Source organism: Stegostoma tigrinum, chromosome 37 (genome assembly GCF_030684315.1).
Source record: "Stegostoma tigrinum isolate sSteTig4 chromosome 37, sSteTig4.hap1, whole genome shotgun sequence".
Classification (NCBI taxonomy): domain Eukaryota; kingdom Metazoa; phylum Chordata; class Chondrichthyes; order Orectolobiformes; family Stegostomatidae; genus Stegostoma; species Stegostoma tigrinum.
Genome location: NC_081390.1, coordinates 6,344,078 through 6,367,662, shown reverse-complemented (window position 1 = coordinate 6,367,662; position 23,585 = coordinate 6,344,078). Strand labels below are relative to the sequence as shown.

General features: G+C 41.3%; 2 protein-coding genes across 3 annotated transcripts in view; one reads left to right on the top strand and one right to left on the bottom strand.

Moving 5' to 3' along the window:
* LOC125467578 (L-threonine ammonia-lyase) overlaps positions 1–23,585 on the bottom strand; it is a 52,447-nt gene that overhangs the window by 5,061 nt on the left and 23,801 nt on the right. The window contains exons 5-10 of one of the 2 annotated variants that reach the window (XM_048563642.2): positions 23,350–23,515; positions 20,736–20,832; positions 18,002–18,077; positions 14,836–14,961; positions 10,968–11,135; positions 7,688–7,745 (exon numbers count right to left, since the gene is read on the bottom strand). In XM_048563642.2, coding sequence (XP_048419599.1) covers positions 7,688–7,745; positions 10,968–11,135; positions 14,836–14,961; positions 18,002–18,077; positions 20,736–20,832; positions 23,350–23,515 — 691 coding nt within the window. The remainder of the gene's footprint in view (positions 1–7,687; positions 7,746–10,967; positions 11,136–14,835; positions 14,962–18,001; positions 18,078–20,735; positions 20,833–23,349; positions 23,516–23,585) is intronic. The other variant, XM_048563643.2, reaches the window with a different exon arrangement.
* The window catches only part of LOC132206360 (placenta-specific protein 9-like), a 60,600-nt gene continuing 40,786 nt past the window's right edge, over positions 3,772–23,585 (top strand). The window contains exon 1 of the mRNA XM_059640260.1: positions 3,772–3,788. The gene's annotated coding sequence lies outside the window, so the exon portion shown is untranslated. The remainder of the gene's footprint in view (positions 3,789–23,585) is intronic.

Below are 23,585 nucleotides of genomic sequence, written 5' to 3'. Positions count from 1 at the left end.
GATACTTGAGGAGAGAAAGAACATAAATGCACACTACACCTTTTTCAACTCTATGAAATACGAGAGTGCCATTTGCTGGTTAATTTCTCAGGGCAATGTCTTAACCAGACTCATCCAGCCATGTTTAAAATTTAAGAAAGCCTGGCAGTCAATTGTCAGTCAACGTTAACGGGTGCATTTTCCATTGCAGCAACTCGACAATCAGAGTCCACTTGCCAACCAATCAGCACTCTCATGCAGTTTAAATATTGGCTTTCCCCTTGAATTGATATTCTTGTAAAGTGTCCTGTTGAAAGCCAAACTAAAAGCTTCAACAAAATAAGCAGTTTTGCAGTTGTAAATAAAACAATGCAGCAGCCTGCTTCTGCACAACACACTCTCACAAACACCAACAAGATCAATAGCCAGTTACTTTGATTTTGAGATGTTAATTGATTTCACTTTTTGGTTTGAATCTGACCAAGAGCAATATCAAATGCAAAATTTAGAATGTCTATTAGTTTAGGCCATAAGACCATAAGACATAGGAGTGGAAGTAAGGTCATTCGGGCCATCAAGTCCACTCCGCCATTTAAATCGTGGCTGATGGGCATTTCAACTCCACTTCCCTGCACTCTCCCCGTAGCCCTTGATTTCTTGTGAGATCAAGAATTTGGCGATATCTGCCTTGAAGGCATCCAACGTCCCGGCCTCCACTGCACTCCATGGCCATGAATTCTACAAGCCCACCACTCTCTGGCTGAAGAAATGTCGTCTCATTTCAGTTTTAAATTTACACCCCTCTAATTTTAAGGCTGTGCCCATGGGTCCTGGTCTGCCCGCCTATCGGAAACAACTTCCCAGCGTCCACCCCTTCTAAACCATACATTATCTTGTAAGTTTCTATTAGATCTCCCCTCAACCTTCTAAACGCTAATGAGTACAATCCCAGGATCCTTAGCCATTCATCATACGTTAAACCTACCATTCCAGGGATCATCCGTGTGAATCTCCACTGGACATGCTCCAGGGCTAGTATGTCCTTCCTGAGGTGTGGGGCCCAAAATTGGACACAGTATTCTAAATGGGGCCTAACTAGAGCTTTATAAAGCTTTCAATTACAAAGGTATGAACTTGAGTTTCATTCAAGGGTTCCAGTAAAAGAACAGCTTTGTTAAGAACCAGCTGAAACTGGGTCCTCATTACATGAGTCAGCTAGACTTTATGTGACAGGAGCATTTAAACACAGTCAACTCAGTGCAACTTAGCACTGGGGCAAGTTACCGTGAAACTCTGTACCAGGAAACAGTCACACCTCTTAAGATTGGATCATCTGATTTGGTTGGTGCTGAAGAACATGAAAACGTGTTCGTGAGTAATGCAGTGAAGGAGCCCAAAGCACAGGCATCTTGGCCTTTGCTATTGTCCAATAAGGTTTGAAATTGTTTCAGCGTGTCTGGATAAGAGTGAGGTTGCGGAGGTGGGGTTAATAATGGACCATGGCACCATGATACAGGAAACCACTCACGGGAAGGATGGTGATTTAGAAGGAATGCAGTGACAGTAGGGGACAGTATGGTGAAAAGGATTGATGCTGTTCTCTGTGGCTAAGAGCATGAGTCTGGACAGTTGTGTTTGGGTTTGGGTTTGGGACATCTGCTCAGAATGGACAGGAAGTTGAGGGCAGGAGGAGGAAGATCCCATGGTTGCTATAGGTACCAACAACATAGGCAGGACAAGGATGGAGGTTCTGCATAGTTAATATGAGGAGCTGGGCACCAAATTAAGAAGCAGAATCTCCAAGGTCATAACTGTTGCATTTTTCCAGCACACAGAGGCATAGAGAAAATCAAATTAGAGAGACAAGTGCATGACACAATAACTGGTGTGGTAGAGTGTGTTCGAGGTACTGGGGCAAGTGGGATCAGTACTGACATGACAATCTCCAGCTGAATTATGCTTAAAGAAGTAGAGTGGATTTTAAACTGAATACTGGGGCAACAGATCAAATTTGGGAAGACATGATAAATCAAAAGGGTAGAGTCAAGGCCAAAAAGGCCATTAACATTGGAAGTGATCAAGACAGGTAGAGATAGAGAACGTGAAGCTAATAGTCAACCAATAGGTAAGACTAGAACTTACAAAGAGAGAGTAAAAGGACAAAGCTAAAGGCTCCGTATCTGAATGCATATAACATGCAAGAAAATAGACGGACTAAGAGTGCAAATAGAAATGAATAAGTGTGCTTGGGTAGCCATTACAAAGACATGGCTGTGTGGTTAAATGGACTGGGATTTGAATCTTGAAAGAAAGGACATTTGGTGGTAACACAGAAGCAAGAAAAGGTGAAAGTATGATTCTGTAGTTAATGACAGTATTAGCACAACAAAAGGGGATAACCTCAATTCAGAAAAGATGTGGAAATTGTTTTGTTTAGAAAGGAGAAATTATAAATAAAAGAAGTCACCCATGGAGTGGTGTAAAGGCTCCCCAACAGTAACCACCCAACAGGGTGGGTCATAAAGCAACAATCATCTTAAACATGATCACTCCTTAATCTTCAACGTTTGGGTAAACATAAACTTGGTCTATGCAGACTGACCTCATAGTCCTGTATTGCAAAACCTCCAAGACCAGTTTACTCTTCCTGAGGTGCAGTGCCTACACTCAGGTAAATGTACATTAACAGGATTTATTAAGTAAAACTATACAGAGGGGATGGGAAGAGGGAATATTTCTGAAACCTACTAACTTCAGCCCAGTTTCCTGTGATCTGACATCATTGTGACACAGCTACTTACGCATATGCTCAGCTATTCTTAGAGTAAAGATATAATTAACCCTTTACTTCACAGGAACTGGTACTGCAAGTGGATCTAAACAGACCTCTTATTCGCAGAATAACTTTCCCCAGTCTGCTTAGTTAAACTTTGCAACTGGACATTAATTTTTAATGATTTCTGCATATGGATTCCTTCATCACAATTCCAAGCTTGTCACCATTTCTGACCTCTCTCTGAAAAGTTCAAAGTAGATTGCATTTGCATTTCCAAAAGTCTTACGATATTTATCAAGAGACTGTTATTAACAGCCACACCAGCAGCATATGTTACATAGTGACCCTGCCACAGCACATATTCTACTAGTAAGGACTAATGATGCTTGTTGGAACAGCCGCGTGGCATCCTTCAGTACTGTAACGCTGCTGTGATTCTCAATGGACGTGACACAGGTTGGTCATTTCCTCAACAGGTATGACACTAAGCTGACTGTGCTGTCACAATCTCCTCCGAACAGTTTGGTTAAAGTAAATGTCACCTCAATTAACCTATGGGGAACTCAACAATTAAATTTTCAGGAAGGTTTTAGAAAATGGTGGCCACAGCTACAGGCGGAATATTAACCCTGAAGCTGTGGCATATTCAAACTCCAGATGCTAACAGTGTAATCCAATCTGTAGCTAATCAGTGTGAGAACACACCAGTGATATATGTCGTTACACAGCAACTAAGTGCAGCCAAGTTTGTGTTAGCTGGAAGGGAAAACACCAGCTGGATTTACTCCACATTAAACCCTCTGAGTATTGCAAAACTGCAGTACCCAGAGTGCAACAAACAAAAAAAATTTCAGCTGCTGAGAATATCAAAGAAGCAAGAGCAAGGCTATCACTGCAGGCTCCACAAGTGAATCAATGTGAGATTCCTCTGGGACACATCTCTGCCTGCACTTTTGCAATTGTGCTTCATCATGGGAATTTTACAAGAACTACAAAATTGTGGGATTCTGCTCTGTGATGTTCAGCAAAACAGGTAGAAAATTTAGCCTTCAAGATTTGACTGACTTACTGTCACATTATTCCTCAGACAACAAGAACGTGTGTGTTAATATTCAAATGTCTCAGTGAGGACTGGCCTTGAGAGTAGCTCAGTGGGTGTATTAATGCCTGAGTCTGTGCCTGTGTCAGTCTGTGAATGATAGTCACACATTGCACTACTCCAATATTTGGGTCTAATCTATTAGCTTTGCGCTGCTTTGAGCAAAATGGCTCCTCTGTCAGAGTAAGCCCCTATTTTCATTACTTAACCGTTGTTGCTTTGGCAACCATGTGGACATCATCTGTTATCCATTATTTCTATCCATCTGCTGTGATCCTGCTGTCCATGTGGGATGGAATTCAAAAGATGCCAAATCCTGCAGATCGTAGGAAAACAATTACCATTTCTACTGAAAGTAGAACTATTCATGATATGATCTCCTAACAGTTTGGCGCCAATTTTTTTTCTTTATTTGATCATGGTATATGGGTTTTGGTGGCTAAGCCAGCATTCATGTTCATCCCTAATTGTCCCTTGAGAAGGTGATGGTGAGCTGCATTCTTGAATTGTTGCAGTCCTCAAGGCATAAGGACACCCACAGTGCAGTTAGGAAGGAAGTACCAGGATTTTTCCCCACTGACAGGGAAAGAATGATGATATATTTCCAAGTCAGGACAATGTGTGGCCTGGAGGGGAACCTACAGTTGGTGGTGGTCTTACCATGCATTTGCTGCACTTGTCTTTCCAGATTGTAGATATCGTGTGTTTGGTAGGTGCTCTCAAAGGTGCTTTTGTGAGTTCCTGTAGTGTATCTCGTGTATGGAATACACTGTGGATGTTGTATTAAGTTTGTGTCAATCCCAGATGAGAAGAAGGCCCGAATAACAAAAATGACAGAACACGGATTTTGCTGAGAGATAGCAGGAACTGCCGACGTTGGAGTCTGAGATAACAAGGTGTGGAGCTGGAGGAGAATAGCAGGCCAGGCAGCATCAGAGGGGCAGGAAAGCTGACGTTTTGGGTCTGGACCCCCGTTCTTCAAAAATGGGGGAGGGGAATGGGGCTCTGAAATAAATAGAGGGGGGAGGCGATGATAGAAGGTGAACAGTGAAGCAGATAGCAGATAGGAGAAGATGGACAGGTCAAGGAGGCAGGGATGAAGCTAGTAGAAGTGAGTGTAGGCAGGAAGTGGGGGTGGGGGTGGTGTAGGCAGGAAGTGGGGGTGGGTACTTACGCTACCTCTACCAGCTTCATTCCCGCCTGCTTGACCTGCCCGTCTTCCCTCCCACCTACCTGCCCCTCCCTCCTCACTGACCAACCTCCATCCCAACTCCCTACCTACACTCACCTTTACTAGCTTCACCCCGCCCCCTTGACCTGTCTTCTCTCCACCTATCTGCTCAGATTTCGCTGAGCATCATTTGAGGATTCACAATCGAAACATAACTGAGATTAACTCGTTTCAGGAACTGTGGGTTTCTGACGAGGCCACTGAAATTTCATTTTCCTTTGATTTTATGACACAGAGATTCTAAATTTTCAGCTTGAGCAGAAAGACTTACCCTAAATTTTTGTTTGAAGCTCTTGGGAGAGATGGAATGTTTGCTTTGGCTTAATTAGGCCTCCTCATATTTAATGAAATCACATTACTCATCCGAGAGCTAGAAAGCAAATTTTGGGTGTCTACTTACCAGAATACAACATCAAACTCTATACAAATTCAGCAGATAAGTAAATGGTGAGCATAACATTTTTAGAAGGAACCACACAGAAGAGACCAGACTATATCAAACCCAGACTGATCTGGGAGATTTTGCCCCTAAGATTCTGAGAGGTCAAGTATATGTGTTTGTTCATCAGCCCTGGATTGGGTTTCACGGTTCAGCTTTTTCTTTAAATGTCAGCTCTCCTTGTTCCTCAAACAATGAGTCAATTCATAGTTTGTTCGCCCTCACATAACACTCCCAGCTGGCTTCATTCAGCTAGGGTGACCAGCAACACCGAGTCTAATGGATCTGCCCAGAAAAATTGCTTTTAAACCTTTGAAATTACTTCATCCTGTTTATGATCGTTCCCCGGTCTGTAATGAATATGTTCATTTTTCTTTTGGGAACTATGAACAGAGTATTTTCCTAAATAATTCTCTTTCCTCATGCAAGACCAATGTTATACAATATTTATAAACTGAAGCTGGCTGAGCACAGCATATTCACTGATTGGCCACAAAGTCCTGAGGATACCTATAACAGCAGCACTGTCTCTGTTGATGTAAACCTCAGAGCATCAAGGGTTGATTGTGAAGTTTAAACCCATGTTCTCATTAATTCATTGATCCTAACAATTTCCTTAATGACCAGACTAGGAATTTGACATAGCAATGAGGTAACAATTTTAGACAACAGTTTATCAAAGCTCAGAGACAGCAAGGTGACCAATATACACAGATTGGTCAGTGTGGACAGTGTGTAGACGGATCAGAGTGTGCAGGCTTGTCAGTGTGGACAGTGTGTAGACGGATCAGACTGTGCAGGCTTGTCAGAGTGGACAGTGTGTAGACGGATCAGAGTGTGCAGGCTTGTCAGTGTGGACAGTGTGAGATTTAGTCACTATGGACTTCATGTCAGTGGTCAGCGCTTACAGGAGGTCTACTGAAATGAAAAGAAATTACCCTGAAAGGTTTGCTTTGAATGGCACTGAAGAAATGCTATTGCTGAGAGCTCAGATTGGCCTTGCAGTGCAGGTTTAGGCAATGAACTCTGCTTTGTCTCCAACACATCTAGTGCCAGGTCTGCATTTCCAGCATACGCAATTTTAGTTCATCTGCAAGATGGGCTCAACTTGGGCTAAAGTTCCATCTACCGTGGTTTCAACTCTTCCCAGGTGAGGTACAGCATGAAACAGAGTAAAACATGCTCACACAGTAACAACATTTTACCTTTATGCAAAACCTTTTATGTAGAAAACCTTTCCTACATTAAACATAGAGTTGCAACAAAAAAACACAAAGGACACTGAGTTGAAAGAAATGCTTAGATGTGGTGACTGAATGTTTGGTCAAAGAGTTTAGTTTCAAGGGTAAGAGGGTTTCAGAGGGGGAGAGGCAAATAGAAAGGCAGAAAGGTTAAAATAGGAAATCCCAGAATGCAAAATCCAGGTAGTTGAAGGCAGGGTTTTCAAAGGATGGAGAGATGTACAAGTGGCTATTTCAATTCTTCTTACCATACTCAACCTCACTGTGTACCAAAAACACCCCCTGCTGACCAGGCGCAACATTCCCTTTTCATGGATGTGACACAAACTGCTTCCCAAAATGTTCTGAATGTTGATGAGTGCTCTCAGCCTGTGAGTGCATACCCAGATTGGTCATAATCTGCTTCAGCTCTTCATTGTAACAAATTCCATACGATATTTGTTGTCTAACTACGTGAGATTTACACTGGCAGAATTTTCAAATTTTTCTATTCTCTTGTGCTACTCTTAACACATTAGGAGTATACTAGGCTATTCAGCTCCTTGATCCAGCCTTGCCAGTCTATGAGATCATTTGTATTTCAGCTCATTCTCCTTGCCAAAGTTCCATGTTCCTCAATACTCTGACCCAACAAACACTAAACAATTTCCTGCATATTATAATACACAAATACTTCTGGCCTTATTCATTTTTCTGTACAAAATAAATTAAAGTTCACTGATAATTCAACTCTTGTGTTCTTCAATCCCCAATGAAATTTAACTTCCTTAGTCTTTACCCAATTCTTCAGTTTACATCGCTCTGAGCCCATTGAGCATTCACAGTCAGAGCTAAGTGGGGACAATGTACAATCTGTGAATAAAGGAATGTTTGACAATAATATAACAAACTCATTTGACCTTAACCTTTAATTCTTTCTCACCTTAACAACGAAGATATCTGAGGTGATAAAAGCCCGTTCCTGAGTAATATTCAGCACGCTAGACCAAGAAAGAGAGTGATAAAAAAACACAATGAATAGAAGACAGCAATGAGAGTCAGACTTCATCATTTTTTTCTGAAATAAATAAGTATTGAATAAAAGGAATGTTGAAGAGTATTGGAAGCAAGGAAGAAATGGGATTAGGCCAGATGGTTTATATTAAAGAGAGGCTAACTCAATGGCCGATGTCGAGTGAAGTCTGTAAATTATGGGTGCCTAGGGAACTGACAATCAAGGTTCTGTCTTTTTTTGCAAACATTCATTGTTCAGTACGTCATTTTAGTTCTGTTAAGTAGTCAACATTGGCCTGGAGATAACAATACACGCCACTGCAAGAACTACTCTTCCCTAAAATGGCCCACGAGATGGCTACGAAAGCTTATACTCATTGGTAAGTTACAAAAAGTATTTGTACTATCTTATGAAAAGAAAAGTCTTAACTAACAATTATTTTCTGTAGCTTTCTTGGAATTGAAAGTATTTCATAATCCTTTAGATGTAGCTGCCATTGCTCCCTGTAATTAGGCACTGGTGACGCAAGCTGTGAAAAGCTTTTTTAATGTGTAAAATACCGTAATAGATCTTGGTATATTGATGGCTGACCATCACCTGAACTGTCTGCTATTTCAGAATGCTGTTTTTATATTTTGTAGCTTAAATATTTGGGAGTTTCAGTGAGGTGTCTGCATTGTGCAGTTACCCATCATTTGCAAATGTTCATGGTTAAGCTTGGGTCTATGCCTATGTATTTGTGTGGGTCAGCTTCGGTGTTTATATGTACCTATATTTTGTACGTTTGTGTTGATGTCTGTTTGCTTGCATATATGTGGGTGTCTGTTTACGGGTGTATTTTAATAAAAAGAATGTAGTTCCCTACCCATATCTAACCTCACACTATACCTTGGCAGGACAGAAAGTGGGCAACACAGGAGTCACTCCACTCCTGACTGAATTTCTCACACTCAGCCATCAGGAAATGGAGATTTGTGTTGGTGCCTAATTCCACTCAGGTGTCAGGAGCCTTAATACTCAAATTTACAATGTAATTTTATGTTATGTGCAGTTTTGAACCCTCTTGTAACCTTCCATCATGTGTCCTCTATCACAGTCACTTTTCTTCTAAAACATCATCATCTTGGACCCCATAACTATCACCTTCTGGTCAGCACAACTGTTGTGCCACTTGAGGCCCCAACTACTACCCACCTTCTGCCAACTTCCCCCCCCCACTTCACTGTACATTGCTAGACCTTGTTGCCTCTCTCCTCTCCTCCTGTGTCACTGAGGCAAACCTTCATTAGATCTGGGGTTTAGCCTATCTTGCCTGGTGGATACCATCTTTAAGCTTTCAGGAGGCATTAATTTCCTGTGTGGTGCTGTCTTAATCTCGACAAATAGGTTCCCACCACCGGACAACGCGGGGGACCATGGCCCCAGCACTGAAATGCTGTTGGGAAACCAAGACTTGGTTATTGTCGAATTAAATCTCCTTGCCTGCCTTGTTTATTTCTTTAGTACCACATGTGTGTGCATCTATGCTGGGTGTGCACACACTACATAAAGTTACACTCATCCAAAACTCTGCAGGCTATATCTAAACTCACATTACACCTTGTTCTGCCTGTGTTTACTGGTCCACTTTGAATCCTAGTTAAACAATGGCCTAATTTTAAGATTCTCATCTTGTGGGTCACTAGTTTTAATCAATCCATCACTGGGCAATCATGCCCTCAGCTGACTTGACCTTAGCATTTGGGATCTTTATCTACAGGAAAAGGACTATCCATGCAAAATTTTGCAGTTATAGCTTATACACAGAAAATATCTTTTTGTTTATTAAATTTTTTTCCCCTCTTATTTTTTCCAGCTATTTCTGAACATAGCTCCAGAGCTTTTGAAAATATTTAGTATCTTTATTCCCTTCAAACAGGAGATTACGTAGTGTGTGCTACCCTATTACTTGGTTGTGAGACTTGACTATGCCATTGTTGGAATCCATTCATGTGCAATTTCACAGGAGAACTGCTGGTTAGCAGAGCAACCCTGGGTTATTCTTCCCGAAAATATAGAGTGGGAGACAACAGTGCAGACCACAGTTCAAACCCAGAACGTCAGTGAGGAAGCTATCCTGATCTCACCTTTGAATATCTCATTAAATTACAATGAACAAATGTTTTAAAATTTATTCTTCAGATGTGGTTGGCACTGATGAGGTTGTTGTCCACTCCTAGCTGCCCTGAGGACTTGGTATTTGCCAGGCAACTGAAAGGTCATTAAGATTAAATCATAATGGCTGAGGGACTGGAATCACAGAAAAAAACAAATCAGCTAAGTGTTTCAGAGGCAGTAGGAACGGCAGATGCTGGAGAATCTGAGATAACAAGGTGTAGAGCTGGATGCACACAGCAGGCCAAGCAGCATCAGAGGAGCTGGAAAGCTGATGTTTCGGGCCTAGATGGGTCTAGGTTGTGAGACTTGACTATATCATTGTTGGCATCCATTTGTGTGCAATTTCACAGGAGACCTGCTGGTTAGCAGAGAAACCGTGGGTTAGACGCGTCTAGACCCGAAACGTCAGCCTTCCTGCTCCTCTGATGCTGCTTGGCCTGCTGTGTTCATCCAGCTCTACACTTTGTTAAATCAGGTCAGTGTGGCAGGTTACTTTCCCTTAAGGGGATAGTGAATGAGTTTGTTTGGCCATCTGACAAGATAATTGTCACTTGTCAATACTAGCTTGTTATTTCAAGATTCAGGACCTGTGATATGATTTGAATTCACATTTCCTGGACTTGTATTCTGGGAACTAGATAACCACTACACCCAGTAAAATTAATTATAAAACACATTCAACAAGGATCCTTAGGTAGCACCTGTCAAACCCACAACCATCTATAAAGGACAAAAGCATCAGCAACATGGAACACCGTCATTTGCAAGCTCCCTCCAAGTCACTCACCATCCTGACTTGGAAATATATCACCGTTCTTTCAGTGCTGGTGAGTCAAAATCCAGGAACTCCCTCCCTCACTTCACTGTGGGTGTACCTACATCAAATGGACTGCAGCAGTTCAAGAAGCTCACCACCTCCTTCGCAAGGTAAAGTAGGAATGAGCAATAAATGTTGCTCATGTAGTCAAGATTCCATGGATATATTTTTTAAAAAATAAACAAAGAACTAACCACATTTATAAAATAATTCCAGTGCTTTCTCTGTACTCACTGCACTTCTTCACGTGCAAGTATTTCAAGCAGCTTTGTGAGATCTCCAGCACAGTCTGTCAGTTGAACGGAGAACTTGCACAGCCTGTTATCCAATACTAGTGCCCTGTCTAGGCACTGATGCAGCAGGGGAATGTCTATATTACCACTGCATAGAGCAACGACCACTCTAGAAGACAGATTAAGTGACCAATCAGCAAACATTTACATCAAGCAAGTTCACCTGCAGCTTAAAATGTCAAAATCCTTTAATCCTAGAAGAGGGGAAATGATTCTGCAGATGGTTTCCAACTAGTTGACGCCATTTTGTTGCATTTTCTGAGGGAATCTGGATTCCAGGCAATACATAGAACATTACAGCACAGTACAGGCCCTCAATGTTGTGCCGACCTGTGAAACCAATCTGAAGCCCATCTAACCTACATTATTCCGTTATCATCCATATGTATACCCAATGACCATTTAAATGCCCTTAAAGTTGGTGAGTCTACTACTGTTGCAGGCAGGACATTCCACGCCCTTACTACTTTCTGAGTAAAGAACCTACCTAAGACATCTGTCCTATATCTATCACCCCTCAATTTAAAGCTATGTCCCTTCGTGCTAGCCATCTCCATCCGAGGAAAAAGGCTCTCACTGTCTAATCCTCTGATCATCTTGTATGTCTCTATTAAGTCACCTCTTAACCTTCTTCTCTCTAATGAAAACAGCCTCAAGTCCCTCAGCCTTTCGTCATAAGACCTTCCCTCCATACGAGGAAACATCCTGGTAAATCTCCTCAGCACCCTTTCCAATGCTTCCACAGCCTTCCTATAATGCGATGACCAGAACTGTACGCAATACTCCAAGTGTGGCCACACCAGAGTTTTGTACAGCTGCAACATGACCTCATGGTTCCAAAACTCAATCCCTCTACTAATAAAACCTAACACACCGTATGCCTTCTTAACAACCCCATCAACCTGGGTGGCAACTTTCAGGGATCTATGCACATGGATACCAAGATCTCTCTGCTCATCCACACTACCAAGAATCTTACCATTAGCCCAGTACCTGTACTGCTGTTACTCCTTCCAAAGTGAGCCACCTCACACTTTTCCGCATTAAACTCCATTTGTCACCTCTCAGCCCAGCTCTGCAGTTTATCTATATCACTCTGTAACCTGCACTATTACGATCTTCAAGCAGTGACAGAATCTGTAGTGAATAATCATGTAACTGGATGTTCCATGGTTGTGTGAATAACCATCCATAATTGGATAAACAAAACTTCAGGACCTAGCCTGAATAGTGGGAAGGTTTTAGATCCTCCTACATGTGGGAGCGAGATGACCATCACACCACACTGATACAAATTATCCTTTGGGGTCATCCAGAATTTAGAGCTGGTATGCACTAACTCACCAGAACTATGTGAAACTAGGTTTAACCATGTAGTCAGCCAGGAACACGACCACAAATCCAAATAGTATTAATGAAGAAAGGCCACTCTTCTACTAGTCACAGTGCTGCCCCTAGTGGTCTTCTACTAATCATATCAATGGCTCCAGCACTGATTTTGATGATCACAACATGGTCCCTAATCCAGAGTTAAGCTGAATTTGCTAAAGGTTATAATTGCAACTTGGGTATTAACAGTGATCCAGACAATTAAGAGCCTCTCATAGGAAATTACTATCTGCCTGGAGAATCAGATAGTTGTGAAGGAGATACAAAGATTTAATTACAAATTCTGTAAAGGGCTGACATAGATCTCAACAGACATGAAGTGACTTTGAAATTATACACAGAGAATACAGAAAAAAATAAGTGCATTGCTTAATATTAAATGGATTCCAAAAGGAGGGGATTTGTAATAAAACATAGGAAAACATTAATAAACTTGCAGAATGGATAAGTCATTGGCAAACAAACTTCTCGATAGTTAGGCATGAAGGAGTAAATATTGCTGAAATGGATAAGGAGATCATACACGCCTTAGAAAACAAATACCTAAATGTCTTTTAAATTCATTTATGGAATGAAGGCAACAATTACCATTTTGCAGACGTTGTTGGTGTCAGCAATTGAGCTTTGGAACTCACTGAATCAAGCCACAACCAGAAGCAAAGAAATGTACTTTAAAAGTCCTTGAAGCTGGTCTTACAGCTGTCAGACTGAGATTTTGCTCCACAGCCACTACTGCTACCTCAGACTTTGAGACCTCAATTGCTCTTCTTGTGACCTCAACAGGAGGTGCAACCCAGAACTTGGGAACCCCTAGAAGTAGCTACCACAGGGAGCAGTTAAGACAAATACGATGATAAATTTAAGCGGAAACTAGATGAACACATGAGAGAGAACGGATTGGAAGCATATGATAGGATTAGATGAAGAGATTTGGGAGGAGGCTGATGTGGAGCATAACCATTGCCCGAGTGATCATGTGTTGAATGACCTGTTTCGTTATTACTACTTTTATAGAAATCCAGCTGATAGCCCATTAAACCATAACAGCAAAACTCAGTTCGGCACCCGAAAATGAGTTTGCATTGTTTGAGATATGGTCTTGGCATCTATTTAATGTGAGCCTGTGATAATAGCAGTCTTGAGTTGTATTAACTGCTCTGTGTGTTAATGACAGATATTGCTATTAATCCCAATCTCTGGGTCTAGTCCAACTGAAGGAAACTGTCCGTCCTCACAGAAAGAAAACTACAAATGTTTGTCTCTTTCATATTTCACGCCCCCCCACCCAATCACCAGATTAAGTCCAGATGCTTCAGCAATGTATTGCTTTGTTAAATTCACCGTGCTTCCCCAAAGCAGCATTGCTACTGGACTTCTTGACACATCTCAAAGTCAGCGAGTGGAGCTGACGCATTTCAGTAGACAAAACAGCTATCTACAAGAATGACAATAATGGGACCAGTCTCAGAACTGGGCAGAAGCAGAGGGATTACTGGATCACAGGACATGAAAGCAGAAACACAAGATGATAAGGACATTAACTCAAAAGCTCATAGAACTCTACATTTTATCAAAAGGGATTGAATATACAAGCTAAGAGGTAATGATGAATCTACATAAAATGTTATGTTGAATTACATGGAATTTATAGCAAGGATAAATTTAATCATCTGGTTTCTGGTAGTGTTTATGCTCTGTACAATCTTCTTGTTCATCAACTTTGTTAGCATATCATTTATTCCTTTTTCCTTCATGTAGTTATCGAGTGTCCATCTAAATCCACATTATCCATTCAACTACTCCCTTGTGGTAGCAAAGTTCACACACGAACCACTCTCTTAAGCACAAGCTGCCATTTAGGGAAAAAAAACAAGTGTAAGAGAAATTTTAAGAATCCCATTTTGAAAACTAAAGTCAGCAAACCAGCTGAAATTACAAATGGTAACTACAATCTGCTGGTCTACTGGTTCAACCATGTGTCAACTTTCACAGCTGAATCATGGAGGGAGCTGGGCCCTTTGCCTTCATAAGTAACTTGTGTGGTTATACTGGAAAGGGGAACAAAAAAACCACAGAACTATGGGGAAGGATTGAGAGAGTGGGAACTATTTCAGAATGGTACAAATACAAAGTTGCTGGAAAAGCTCAGCAGGTCTGGCAGCATCAGTGAAGGTAAAAACAGAGTTGACATTTCGTGTGTGGTGACCCTTCCTCAGAACTGCAATGGTAGATGTTTAGTAAGCAGAATGGCCTCCTTCTGTACTGTATCATCCTTTGATAACACTGGGCAACATTATACAGAAGATTCGGATTTAATTTTCCTGCAGTGATTTCAAACTTATATCTACTTTGAGGAAAATGTTCAATAACAATGTATATCACTGGATAAATTGGTACCGTAGTTCCGAGCAAACTCCTACCTTTTGCCTTTGAGTTCTGGTAGCTTCCCAGCAACCACAGCAGCAAGGCCTATAGCTCCCTCAGCATCCACTATGGCCCTCTCATACTCCATCAAGCGAAGAATAGCGAGTAGGATGTCCTCCACCCTGAGTTGCAGAGACACCTTATTAAAGACAAGAGTTTCCCACAGAAGGAGGAAGAGACAACTTCCAATATTTAAGTCCCAGCTTCTTTATTTTTGTCTCATTTATTTCCTTTCTCTCCTAGATGCTCTGACTTCTTTCTCAATGCAGTCTGACAGGTGCTGCAGCCCTCTGGTACTTTTGCCAAAATAGCCATTCTTTATTACATGAAGCATTAAATAGAGGACCCCAAATGTACTCTTAGGTAGATGTAAAAATTTACTATGTCAAAGGAAGCGCTGGAATTCTCTGCTCTGGCCAATATTTATCCCCCAACCAACTCCATCTAAACAGGTTGCCTGGTCATTTATTTCATTGCCTTTCTTTGCTTTGCACAAATTGGCTTTTCTGTGTCCTATATTACAGTTGTGACTGTAGAAGTACATTATTGGGTGTAAAGTGCTTTGTAACATTCTAAGCTCAACAAGTACTTATGGAAGTGCAAGATCAATCCAAAATAAATCTATAAGCCTTCACAGCGATTGTCAGTTTCGTTTACAGCTAAAGTAGTGTATAGAACAGCACATTCTTCAGACACAGCCTGTGTCTAGAGCCTGGCAGTGCAGAGAACCTGTAGTCATGTGACAACATCCAAGTACTTGTCTCAGTTGCACTTAAAGGGAAATCATTCCAATGTGATAAAACAACATGTTTCACATCTCATGCAGGCAGTATATTTAAGTACTGCCTATTGGGCAGTTATAATGATGGGTAAGGATGGCAGATTTGTTTCCCCAAAGAACATTAATGAACCAGATGGGATTTTTATGAGCGGCTCTGGATTTTTATGACAATTAATTAGTAACGTGGTCACCATTACTAATGCACGAAAATGCAGGCAGTAAAAGCAGGAGTAGACCATTTATCCCCTTGAATAAGCTTTGCCGTTCAATAAGTTCATGGTCGACCTTATTTTGCCTCAATCCACTTTCTTGCTTTCTCCCTTGACTTCCCTCTAGTTCCCTGTCTATCTCAGCCTTGAATACATTCAATGACACAGTCTCCAGAGTTTTGTGGGACAGTGAATTCCAAAGATCCATGACTGTCAGAGAAAAAAAATTCTCCTCATTAGAAAAACTCAAAGTAATTGAGAAGAGTTTGTGTGTTGTTATCAAAGGGAAATCACGTTTAACCAATTTGTTGGAGTTCTTTGAAGGAGTAACACATGTTTTGAATATACCACACTTGGATTTCCAGAAGACATTTGATAATGTGCCACATTAAAGGCTTTTGTAGAAAATAAAAGCTCATGGTAGAGGGGTAACATATTAGCATGGGTAGGATATTTGCTGGCTGGCAGATAATGAAAAACGCATAAATTGATCTTTGTCTGATTAGCAGAATACAACAAGTGGAGTTCCACAAGGATTTGGGGTGGCACGGTGCTCCGTTTTCTTCCCACAGTCCAAAGATGTGCAGGCTAGGTGGATCGGCCATGCTAAATTGCCCTTAGTGTTCAGGGGTGTGTGGGTTATAGGGGGATGGGTCTGGGTGGGATGCTCTAAGGGGCGCTGTGGACTTGTTGGGTTGAAGGGCCTGTTTCCACACTGTAGGGAATCTAATCTAATCTGTGTTAGGATGTCAAATTTAATAGCTTACATCAATGACTTAGATGAGGGGAGCAAAGACAAGGTAGCTAAGTTCACAGATGACATCAAGTTAGGTAGGAACTATGCAATGAAGAAAACAGAAGGAAGTTGCAAAAAGACAATTAAGTTGAATAAGTGGGCATGAATCTGGAAAATTGAGTTATTGTGAGAAAGTGTCAAATTGTTTACTTTGGCAAGAACAATAAAGAAGCTGTGTATTATTTAAATGGAGAATGACTGCAGAATTCTGAGATGAAGAGAGATTTAAGAGGTCTAGGGCAGACTGAACACAAAATCACAAAGGCTAATGGGATGCTATCCTTCATTACACAAAAAAAATTAATGTAAGGATGTTACACTTTAGTTATACCAGACAGTGTCAAGACCAGATCTTGAATATATCTTGTGCTATTTTCATCCCCTGTTGAGACATTTTCGAATCAAGCTGATGACAGATGTTATTACACATCTCTGAGCAGGTGGGACTTAAAGCTAAGTCTCCTGGCTCAGAGGTTGGGACACTACCATGGTGCCAGAATATAATTGGACAAGCTGGGTATGTTTCCATGGGATTTAGGTCTTGAAGACATGGATATGGATGTGGAAAGGATGCTTCCTCTTTCAAAACATAAACAAATCAGCCATGATCTTATTGAATAATGAATCACACTCAAGTGGCCAAATGGTCTACTTCGGCTTTATTTTGTATGTTTGCGTTTCAAAAATTTAAGTGCTCCAGGTCCCATTTGAATTTGTGTTTCCAAATCACTTGCTTAGACCACTGTATTTTCAGTGGACATGGGCATTACTGACTGGGTCAGCATTTATTGTCCATCCCTAAATGCCTTTGAGAAGGCAGTGGTGAGCTGCCTTCTTGAACTGCCGCAGTCAATGTGGTGTAGATACACCCTTAATGTTGTTAGGAAGTTCTACAATTTTCACCCAGAAACAATGGTGATAGAGTACGGCCGGAGGGGAACTAGTATGTAATAGATTTTACCGGGTGCATCGTTAAAGGACTTACTGAGCGCATCAAGTGAGGGATGTAACTGACAGGCTGGTAAGATTGTGCATTGACCACTATGATTAAAATTGTATTCAATCTGTAAACCTTCGCAGTGATTGTCAGTTTCATTTACAGCTAAACCAGCATATATAGAACAGCATATTTTTGGCAATGACAGTGTATATGTATGCATATATTATATCGGCTCTGTCAACTAAAGGTTACATTGTATTATATTGATGTTCAAATAATGAGTAAGCTAATTAGTAGGTGTAACTGGTACAGCACTATAGGACTATGTTTCTTATTGCAATGAGATAGTAGTTCACATAGAATTAATTCTAGACACCCTTTGCTGAATGTGTGAATCGTCATTAAGAATATTCCTATGAAATAATTTAATACTTACTTAACGGTAACAACCTTATCTATGAGTTTCTTGGTCATCTGAATGGCAGTACTGCCAAAAGAAGAGTTGAACAATTCTGTAAAATAAAGAGAAAGCTTTGAACTTTGATGTGCAAGTTCTGCATTTAGTATCACTAATCGTTATTCAACACAAAAAGATTTGCATTTACGCCTTTAAAAAGAAACAGATTCTCAGGAGTGTTTTCAAACATAATTTGACACTCAGCCACACATAAGGCATTAGAGCAGCTGGCCAAAATCATGATAGATTTTAAGGAGAAGATGTAGGGCAACCAGAGGTTTAAGAGAAGGAATCCCAGAACTGAAGGCACTGCAACCAATGATGGAGCAATGAAAGTCGCAGATATACAAGAGGCCAGAAGTTATAGAGAGCAAGCAGGGCCTTGCCACAGAAACAAGAATCAGAATTTCAAGGTCTCCCTATTAATTTGTAAAACTGCATATAAATAATAGATCTGCTCCCTATCCAGTCATGTAATCTCCTGGGTCAAACAAAAAAAACCCATAAACTTTATTAAATCTCAGGAAACTTTTCATTGAGTTGTTACAGTTGGGGTTATGTTCTAGCTGCACAGATATGGGGCTTGGCTGGTGTATCAGGGACTGTGAGCACTGATTTATAAGGCATCCCATTCACAATGAGATAATGGAAGTTTCAGCTTAACACGTGTCAAAAACTTCAGGTCGGTGTTATTGATCCAGTCAGCTTGCAATTGCAAGATACTTCTCAAGTAACCTTAAAGCTCATAATCAACATTGTTCATCCCAAGAGGCTGATGTAGCAACCTGGAGTTTTGCTCATTAACATTCTGTCGACAATATATTCTTTGTACCATGCACCTTTCATGGTGAGGCATGTTTACGTTCCAGCAGCTGAGGAGCCTCATTGGCTACAAGCTGATTCATTAGGATTCATGTGTAAAATTCGGGAGACTGTTGCTATTTGGGTCAGTTAAGTAGCTTGAACTTGTCCGTGGTTGAAAACTATGACGCAAGTTTACTTTATTCATTCTGAGGATTGGGCATCACTGGTTGAGAGGTTGAGAAGGATGAGAGGTGTCTTGATAGAGGTATACAAGGTGATGAGAGGCATAGATAAAGCGGGTAGTCAGAGATTATTTCCCAGGGCAGAAATGCCTACTACAAGGGGGCATAATTTTAAGGTGATGGGAGGAAGGTATAGGGGAGATGTCAGAAAGTGATGGACATGTGGAATGCACTGCCGACAGTGGTAGTGGAGTCAGATACATTAGAGACTTTTAAGCGACTCTTGGATGGGCACATGGAGGCTAGTAAAATGTAAGGTATGCAGATTGATCTTAGTAGGATAATAGATCGGCACAACATCGTGGGCTGAAGGGCATGTACTGTGCTGTTCTGTTCTATGTTCGATGGTTGCGTCAGAATTTAAATCCCATTTCTAATTGCCCTTGTGAAGGTGGTGAACTGCCTTCTTGAACTGCTGCAGCGCATTTGGTCAGAAATCACACTGGTTTTCAGAGCCTCAATCCTTCTTCGCCTGTGATTTCTGACCTTGTCCACCCCAGTCTAACACCGGCAGCTCCACATTATAGCACTTTGGTATAGATAAACCTCCAACGCTGTAAGGGAGAGAGAGTTCCCTTTTGATTTTGACCCAGTGACACTGAAGGAACAATGGAATATTTACAAGTGAGGATGGTAAGTGTCTTGGGCAAGGGGGGTCTTGCAGGTGCTGGTGTTCCCATTAATCTGCCGCCCTCGTCCTTCTAAATAGAAATGGTTGTGGGATTGGAAGATGCTGTCTTAGGGGCCTTGGTGAATTTCTACAGGGCATCTTTTAGATAGTACACACTGCTGCTACTGAGCATTGGTGGTGGAGGGAGTGGACATTTGTGGGTGTGGTGCCAACCAAGCAGGCTGCTTTTTCCTGGATGGCGTCATGTTTCTTGAGTTTTTATGCAGCTGCACTCACCTAGGCAAGTATTGTATCTTCTGTTACACTCTGGTAAATGCTAAACAGGTTTTGGTTTTGAGGAGTCAGAAAGTGCAAGTTATTGCAAGTTTTATAGCCTCTGATCCGCTCTTGTAGCTACTATATTTCTACGGTCAGTTCAATTCAGTTTCCGGTCAATGGTAAACCCACCCCAACCCATGATGTTAATTGTGTGGAATTCAACAATGATAATGCCTTTGCACGTCAAGGGGCAAGAGTTAGATGCTCTTTTATTGGATGTGGTCATTGCCTGTCACTTGTGTGACATGACTGACATCATGCTAATCTTGGATATTGTCCAGGTCTGGCTGTACTTAGACATGGGCTGCTTCAATTTCTGAAGAGCTGGAAATGATGCTGAACATTGTGCAATGATCAGCGAACAGGCTCATTTCTGACCTTAGATATTTCTGATTGTTACCAAAATGCATCTCTCAAAGCAGATCTCAGAGGGGAAAAAATTTTCACAAAATCCCATGAGACTGTGGAAATCACTCCAAAGTAGTTGAGGCAGATATTATCCACAATTAGATTGTTTAGGTGGATGAAGGAAAGCAGAACCAAGAGATGTGAGAACATTGGCTCTGATCAGGACTGATTCCCTATGTGGCAGGTAAATGCTGATATGGACAGTTTGGACTAAATGTTATGATCGTTACGTAATTTGATCTATGACCAGTTCTGTGAAAAAAAATCCACTGTACAGTCTGTCTCATAGTTATTTTCCCCAGTCATTTACCTCCATATATTCTGTGCCTAGTGCAGGCTGAGTCTGCTGGAGGGTGTCCCAGCTCGAGGCATTGTTGAAGTGTTGAATAACTCTCAGGCTCCACACCCTGTGAGTGAAGAAGACAGAACCAGTTATCACTGTTTTCTCTGAGAAAACAATATCACAAATGGAGAGGGATCAGACACAACCCTGATAAAAATGAACAATCTTGCCTAGTTATGATACTCCTTTAATTAATTCCACTTCTCCGGTTGCTCAGCAAAGAATTTGCTTTACTTATATTATCACTATTGTCTTCACTTGCCTTTCCAGAGCCAATTGCTTTGAGTCAATCTGACACTTCAGCAAGCCTCAGGAAATTGGCCTGCTAGCCTCATTTGCTGAGCTTACTGCAGTCCCAAGGATGGGAGATTATGATGCAATGGCAATATCACTGGACAAATAATCTAATGACCCAGGTTCATGGTCTAAATATACAAATTCTAGTCCTACTGTGGGAGCTGGTAGAATTTAAATTTGATGAATGAAAAGTCTCAAATTGCAAGTTAATCCTAGCAAACACTGTTTTTTGTAAAATTCCATCTGGAAACTCTTGTGGCACAGTGGTAGTTCTCTATTTCTGAACCAGAAGGCCTGGGTTCAAGTTTCACCTGCTCCAAAAGTGTGTCATAATATCTCTGAACGGGTCAATTGAAAATATCTAAAAACTCATCTGATTTACTCATGTCCTTTAGGGAAGAAAATCTGGGAACCGTACCTTATCTAGTGTACATGTGACACCAGACTCCCAGTAAAGTGGTGGACTTCTGGCAAGCCAACTCTCTTCATTGTTGATTGGGGATACCAACATTGCCCGTATGCCATCAAAATATGTGAGAGTCATCTTAGAATCATTAGAACAAGGGGAAACCATTCAAATCCTCGAGCTTGACCTGCCTTTCAATTAGATCATTGCCAAAGCTGTATCCTAATTTTATCCATCCATCTTATCTCTATATCCTTAATACACTTAGCTAGTAAAAATTGAACAATCTCAAATTTAAAATTATTCACTAAATTCGCTCCTACTGCTTTTCATGAGAAGTAGGTCCAAAGATCTACGTTCAATATGAAGAGCGGTTTGTCAACTTCCCTCCTGAAAGGAATGTCCCCTTATCCCAGACTCCCAGCAATGTAAAAGGTTTCTGTCTATCCTGTTAATTCCTTTCAAAATGCTGAAGAACTGTAACCTCTTAACCTTTCATATTCCATGGAATACAAACCTAGTTTATTAATCTGTCCTCAATCTGGAGTTGGGAACTCGATTGTCTACAGTTGTGGGTGTGTGTGCTGGGCAGTGATAGTGGCACTAACTTGTCAACTTATTTCAGCGTTGTGAGCATACTCCCATTCATCTCAGCCTTGCAATTGCATAAGAAAAATATATGAAAACTTATAATTTCAGTGACAGTATCCAGCAGTCCCTTTGAGGATCATTGTCTGAGCTGGCAGACATCTGAAAGAACTGATCATGACAGGTCTCTGTCCACCCAGTGGTCATGCAAAGTCCAACTTTGAAAAAGGGGCCTCTACCAGATGTCAGGTCCCTTACTTGCATATGTAAAATGACCAGCACCCATTTCAGGCACACTCTGGATACCCAAAATGATGTGGCTAATGGAGACGTCACACGTACTGGTAAAGAGATAGTGTGGTGTTCTAAACTTGGAATTAAAGGTAATTGTTAGAGAAAATATAGACAGGTTTTTGACTCATAAGGGAGGATCCAGGTAGGGGAATGTGGAGATAAAATGAAGATTGGAGCAGTCTTGATCATATTGGATAACAGAACAGAAAAGAGGTACCAAATGGCCGACACCTATTCTTTTTAAGAAAAGATACTGATCTGTTCCAGGAGGTATTCTGACACTACATTGACAATGTTGTAAATGATGGCTCTTTTAAGAACAAACCAGGACATACTCCAGAGATATATAGAGCAACTGGTATTCTTTGGAGTTAATATTCATGGAGGAATCAGTTAGCTGAGCTGGGTGCTTTACAAGACAGGGTGACACCAACAAAGGGAGTTCAAATTGCACATCAACTATGTCACCATGAAGGTCCTGCCTTGTCAATCTCAACCCTTGCCTGAGGCGTGATGCCCCTCAGGTTAAACACACTAGAGATATCTCTCTCTCGTGAGTAAGCAGTCATATGATCCTATAGCTTTCTGGGACTATGGTGTCTACGTATTCAAGAGCTGGTTTCCCCCTGTAAGATGTAAAATTGGTTAAGACATGATCCACTCTGAGGGACTGAAATTGCATTGGCTTTCGCAGATTGGATATAAACGTAGAATTCCATTTTTCACCCTTTGTAACACATGGGATGATCAATTCTACTGAATAATGGGTGGGCAGATATGTGACCAACATGAATCTGTCAGTTTTGTGTTGATGCCCATCTCTGACTTCATTGCCAATAACTCTAAAGTCCTTTGCTGTGATTAGCTTAAAATTCAGCCACCAACTCCCCTCAAACTCCACTAACTCACTCCCATCTCCCAACCCAAGTTTATGTTAACGTCCTTCCCAGATTTCCTTTGAATTCAGTGCGAGGGTGCTGGTTTGCTTCAACTTACAATGACTGTAATGCCCGGATTGAGATGTTTGATGGGGGCAGCAGCCCCTGCCAGAAGATTATACTCTCCTCCTGCTGGCAGGATCACGGCATCCAGCCTGTTTACCTGCTCATAAACCTCAAGCCCCATGGTGCCCAGTCCTGCCAAGTAAGGTGCGCTATCCTCCCTGTTAGAAAGACATACAACATAGTCAATGTTCGACTAATTGTGATAACTCACAACAACAGCAGACAACT